The sequence below is a fragment of the Etheostoma spectabile genome, chromosome 6 (assembly GCF_008692095.1).
Source record: "Etheostoma spectabile isolate EspeVRDwgs_2016 chromosome 6, UIUC_Espe_1.0, whole genome shotgun sequence".
NCBI classification, from domain to species: domain Eukaryota; kingdom Metazoa; phylum Chordata; class Actinopteri; order Perciformes; family Percidae; genus Etheostoma; species Etheostoma spectabile.
The window spans coordinates 712477-718754 of record NC_045738.1 but is presented as its reverse complement, the minus strand read 5'-3'; the positions used below and the strand labels follow the sequence as shown (position 1 = coordinate 718754).

The following is a 6278-nucleotide window of genomic DNA, read 5'->3' as shown; positions in this document are numbered from 1 at the left end:
CTATCTATCTATCTATCTATCTATCTATCTATCTAACACTTACTTCTACTTAACATTATATCTAGATTGTTTAATTAATCCCGTAGACTGTAAAATGAATGGACGGAGCTCCTGGGTCTGAAAAGTGAAGGTTTTAACTTGTCTCGTTGCAAATCTTTGTTCTGAACTGGACATTAGAAAGTGCCTTAAACCTGCTTTCTATCTCATTTCCGGCAGGAGGCGACTCCACTTGTTGGGAATAGTCCATTTCTATAGAAATCTATGGGAAAATGATCCTACTTCTCACTTGATTTATTACCTCAGTAAACATTCTTTGCCAAAACTGAAAATTAAAAACGACAATTTGCCATTTTACCAGGGGTTAATGTGTTGAATAACCCAGAATAAAACAGCACACTGTAGTTTTTACACTTTTGTTTCTGTAAAGGTTAAGCAAGACACATTGATATTGATGCATGACGTTACTTTAAGATAAAGTGAATTTCATAACCAATCTAAAGATCTAAGCAGCCTATTCCAAACACTGCAATTGATGAAAAACATTGGGTTTTTGTAGACTGAAGCCTCATCAGATAAATGTGAGCATTGCTCTAGGCGGAGGAAGACTTGGCTGCCTGAGTGTTACAGACTTTAAAAAGATTACAGGATCTTCTGAAGGGTTACTGCCTTGTGGAAGTGTGTTTGTCTGCAGTATGTTGATGGGTAGAAGGCATCAAAGCAGACTAGCATCCTGTGGGCTGCCCAGGGCAGGACCAGTGGGCATAAGGCAGCAGCGAGGTGGGTGTCCTGGGGTAGGCACCGCACCGTCTGCCTCAACAGATACAAACACACACACACACACACACACACACACACACACACACACACACACATACACATCTCCACGGGTACAAAAGGCCACCATGTAATTGAAGTAGTTTCAGAACTCAGGGGATGCGAATGGGAGGACCCACACACACACACACACACACACACACTCGGGGCAGTAACCAATTTAACTTAGAAATAAATGTTACATTTATAATGTGTACAATTTGAATCTAAAAATAAGGACAAAAAAGAAAGATTGAGGAGTGTGCATTAACACTTTGTGATTTTAGTCACGTTAAAAAATGTAAAGTATATGAAAACAGGACATCCAAATGTAAATTCCTTATTTAATTTATTGTCTCATTGTGTTGTTTGTTAAATACATCTTACTTGATTGCCACTGATGTTATGGCTGATAAATTGAAATGAAGGGAAGTGTTCCATGTATTTCCAGTAACGATACAGTGCAATGGGGCATCACTGCAGCAGTGTTGGTGTAGATCTCCTGATTGATTAGATATATGTGGTTAAGTGAAAACCTGTTGATTTATATATTCAGTCTTGCTTGGCCCATCAAACAAATCTTCTCTGTAATACATGAACATGAGATTTGTAACCAGTGTGGGAACTGCAGTGTGTATAAATTCATAGACTATATTTACAAGAGAATTATAAGGGTTACGTAAATGTTTTATGGATATTTACAAGACTTGTATTTTCTTCAGTAAGGTTTTAAACAAAATACACAGGAGCTCTTTCACTAAACAGATAAAACTGAAAATAAAAGAGGACAGTGAGTATATTGTATCACTATTCAAACACTGTAATTTATTTAAATGTAATTTATCTAATAAATCGTGAAGTGTGTGTGTGTGTGTGTGTGTGTTTGTCTGTGCGCGTTTGTGGGGTCTGTCTTTGAAATATCTCATGAACTTCTCATTCAATCTACTTGAAACTTGGTTTCTTGTTACCCAATGAACTTTGGGGTTTTTGATTTTGGAGGCGTTGGCAATATATATAATAATAATAATATAATAATAATTTTGACTTATTAGCGCCTTTCACAACCCAAGGACGCTTAACAACAAGGGGGGGGGGGGGGGGTTTAAGAGGTGGGCCAGAGATTAAATTCCACAAGCCTCAGTGAGAGGTTGTTTTAAGCTGGGTTTTAAAGGTTATAATAGAGGAGGCAGAGCGAATAGCAAGAGGAAGCTGGTTATTATATATAGGATATTAAAAAACTGACTAAAACTAAACGGACGAACAATAAAGATTGAGGAAAAACTGGACCTGGAAAACACCTGCAGCACATAGCACACAGTACAAAGCAGGCTTTGACAGCGGTTCACTTGTTACTGCTTCCAATGTCACATGATAGCTGTATTTACTGAGCAAACCTCTCTTCACTTTCCTGGAGCACGAGCTGATAGCTGACAGGAAAATCCCAACTGAAGTTATAAGCTACCATAACGATGGCTCCTCCGTGCACAATAAAAGCTAAAACTGACTAAGAGGAAACTCAATAAAAAGCCATTTTGCCAACACTAAATATCCAACAAAAGCCAGACACTATACTGCATTAAGTTGCAGTGAGCTGTACATTCACCCCTTCTAAACAGAGGCTGAACATTATGTCATCTCAGGGCTTCCTCAACACCACTGTGCAGATACGTAGGTCTGGCAATGCGAGAGAGCAAACCGGGCAAACACAGCAGCTTTTATCAGACTCAACCTGGGTCCAGTTAAGTACGTGTACTGCTAACTAATAACATTACTGTTGACAAAATACCCCTGCAATGGAATCCATACTTCAACGTCAACCATCAAGCCACTAAGCCTGATTGGAAACCTCTGCTGAAGTGTTAATCAACAATAATAATGACAAGACAGCACCGGCATCGTTACACACTGACTGTGGTGATATCAACATATAAAAATGTTGACGATAAAGCAAAAAACTGTGGTTGAAAAAAAAAAACTCTCTTTATTTGCATTGCCAGCCACCTTTTCTTTCCACCCCCGCACAGACACACTCTCGCGGCCCGGGCCGACTGTGAGTCCATCTCTGTAGTCGGTCCGGTTCTGGTGGTTGATTAATGCAGCTTTTTGCTGACTGGCTTCATAACGGTCCAGATGGGTAGCACACTGCCACGACTCCATGAGGCAACTGTCTAAATATTCCACATTTTAAGTGTGATACTATGTGATCAAATTTGAATTTGTAGAATTCTCTGCCAGGTAAATGTAGTACAATGTCTTACTCTGTTAGTAGTAGGCTATACAGTTGCGTTGCCTTTTAGGTGGTTTGGGTCTTCTGTTAGTCGTTTTGGGGTACAATTTGGTTCTGGAGAATACTTCAAGCAGCAATACCATAGGCAGGGGCATCGGACTGGGGGGATAAAGGGGCCGGAGTACCCAGGGCCCTCATGTGAATGTGGGGAGTGTGTTTTTTTTGTTTGTTTTTGTTTTTATTTTAATGTGGCATAAAAAAACAGCAACAGCCTATTTTTGACAGCAGCACCTCTAAGACTCCCAGGCTTCTGTAAATGTACTATATTTAAAGGTTATCTGTCCAGCCCATGTCCTAGTATCTTTATGAGTGTATGTGTATTTTGTGTAGGATTGGCTGTGAGTGAACAGAACCAATGATGATGTGTGGCTGCCATCTAGTGCAAAAACATAAATATTCAATGTGCAGCATTTGGCGTCACTGACAGTATAAATTATAAGATGTGTCAAAATCAAAAATGTTTGTCAAATCAAATCAAACAGTATGTGCAAAAAGAAAATTGTGTATAGGTAACTCTTTATTATGAAAACGTTTATGATAATCACACAAAGAGATCCTAATTTTTTTTTCAATAACCAGCATGTTTTCATTTAAAATCATGAATCCAGGCTTGTTGCTCTCAGTTCCAGATAGATTTGAAACCTGCTTAGAAGAATGACCAAGCCAGATTTGAGTCAAATCATCAACATTCTAATCTGAATAACTCGATAATCCATATACAAAGAACAGACGTATCCCTTAAAGAGAACACCTAAAGAAACAGATGACCAAGTATACAGGACTTTTCCTTTAGAATATACTTTAAGGCCAACACATGCAACATTTACCTAAGATACTGAAGGAATACATATCAGACCGGTAGTAGTTCAAAAATAGTGAATTAAAAGTTAAATTAATCACTCAATGAAATGTCACCAAATAATCCCCTCCAAAACATCATTGAAGCATAAAATGTGTGATGAAAACTACATTTCTGTCCCTTTAATGTTATTGTGTAAAGAGTTTGGGAGATTGAGACTGTTGGGAAAATTAACCCCTACAATAATATAATCCAATCACAGCACATTGCTTTTCATCAGGCTTTTGATAAGCATATTGTCACTTGATTTGTGGCGCCCATATTGAATGTTATCATTCCACTGACTGGGCGTCATCAGTAGTTATCAGCTGGTAGCTCACCTGGTGGTGCGCGCACCCATGTGTAGAGTTTTGCTCCTTGACGCAGTGGCGGTGGGTTGGGCTCCTCCCCTCTTTTTCCCCTTTCATGTCTTAAGCTGTCATGCGGAAATAATGGCCTGAAATGCCCCAAAACAGGGTGCCCCTTTTTTAGCGCCCCAGTTGTGCAGTAACTGTGGGCGCCAAATATTTCCACGAATGGGTGATCCAGTTTACCGGTGGATTATAACGACCTACTGAGCCAACTAGGAGGTAGAGTAGGGCCCTACCGCCTCATATCTATGGTAGTGATAACAACTGATAAAGGCCATTTAACGGAGTGATAAGGAGTGATAACATCCAATGTGGGTGTTTGAGAGGAAGTTTCTTCTCTCACATACATACATATATTTATTACCACAATAATGGCACATTCATTAGGCATTTACTAGTTAATTATCAAAAACTTCGCCGTGCAAATTGTAATTACTTGTAGTAACAAAAGCATGTGTATATTGATTCAACAGTATTCATTTGTTATCAGTAGTTACACACTAAGTAGTCTGGGTCAACGGTAGTAGATTTCTAGGATAAAGCCTGACATCGGGCGCAGGATGTCAGGCTTTGCCGCTCACCTTCTGCTCTCTTTGTGTTGCTAGTCTCAAAATCCAAACTTTGAGCTAGCAAGCTACATGCAGAAAATGGCAAGTTTTAAAGACATAAAGACAGGCGTGCTTGGTTCTTTCAGGGGAATGATTGTAAAGATTCATAAAGAATATTTTTACGGCATCAAACTGGGACGTTTTGGGAACGACTGGGGGGGATTGCTGTGGACATGGTACACATGGTGATACACTGGTAAAAGCCAATCACGGCTATTTTATTATGAAAAGTTAACTTGATTTAATATTGTATGTGGCGTTTTCTTTTGCGGTGTGCAGATGTTCCACCAAAACAAGGTCCTTCCAGAGACCATTTTGCAGGGCCACTTTTGTTACATCCAGAACTTAGCCCTGCCCTCAGATGATTGTGATTGGTTTATGAAAATTCAAACAACAAGAGCGTTTTGTTTTGCCCTAGAATGTACTGCATGTGCGGTGTAGCCAGACCTTACTCTGCAGCGCTGTGGACATCGGTCTGGCAATAGGAGACTACACACTAAGTAGTAGGGACAAAAATGTATAAAGTAAACACAAGGCAATAATGCAGTTATTAGTACAAAAACATACTTTCTGTTTAAAAACATTCATGTTTTGCTATAATGCATGTCATGGTTGTTAAACCATGTTTAGTGTTTTTTTTAAATCGATAAAATGCTTTTAGTCATATGCCCGGTATTACAACCAAAACTACATTCTGGCCTAGTTATTTTATTTCTACGACTCTTTCCCTCTCTCTTTGCTTCGGCTGATGGTCAATCCATGCTCCATGGCAGGGAGAAGCTCTCTCCCTCCAGCTCTTTGCGAATGGCCGATGTGAATCTGGCCCGCTGCTCGGAGCTAAAATGGTTTTCCCAGTCTCCGGGAACACCTAACACGAAAACACACACACACACACACACACATCAAGACAGTCACATGAGTGACTAATTTAGTAGGAATCTAAAAATACAATCAGACATTTTTATGGACAGTGAAAATCCACTAACCTATCTGATTAAATACCACTCCTAATAACCCAAATTTAACACTTGATTACACTAGTCTATATATCCATGATATTCCACTTCTGGAATTGCTCTGGCTATTTTGCAGCGGCACCGTGTCTCTGGCTAGCGCTTAGTGTGTGTGTGTGGGGAGGAATCACCAGACGCGTCACAATACGATATCATCACGATACTTATGTCACGATACGATATTATTGCAATTTTAAACATATTGCAATATTCTAATTTATTACCTTTTTCCGGACTTCAACTTTTTCTGATACATTTCTCTGTTTGTTCATCTCACTTCATTTTTATTGCTACAAAATGGAAATGTCAAGCAGACAAACTGATCAACACACATTTAATAAAATCCCC

At 39.3% G+C, this 6278-nt stretch overlaps 1 protein-coding gene and 1 long non-coding RNA gene across 3 annotated transcripts in view; one reads left to right on the top strand and one right to left on the bottom strand.

The window, feature by feature from the left end:
• The window catches only part of LOC116690964 (uncharacterized), a 19592-nt gene extending 13873 nt beyond the window's left edge, over positions 1-5719 (top strand). The window contains exon 4 of the long non-coding RNA XR_004332398.1: positions 5621-5719. This is a non-coding gene — a long non-coding RNA (uncharacterized LOC116690964). The remainder of the gene's footprint in view (positions 1-5620) is intronic.
• Positions 3740-6278, bottom strand: part of LOC116690953 (sulfotransferase 2B1) — an 8652-nt gene continuing 6113 nt past the window's right edge. For both annotated transcript variants that reach the window (XM_032518197.1, XM_032518198.1), the window contains one exon: positions 3740-5785. In XM_032518197.1, coding sequence (XP_032374088.1) covers positions 5670-5785 — 116 coding nt within the window. In that variant the 3' untranslated portion in view covers positions 3740-5669. The remainder of the gene's footprint in view (positions 5786-6278) is intronic.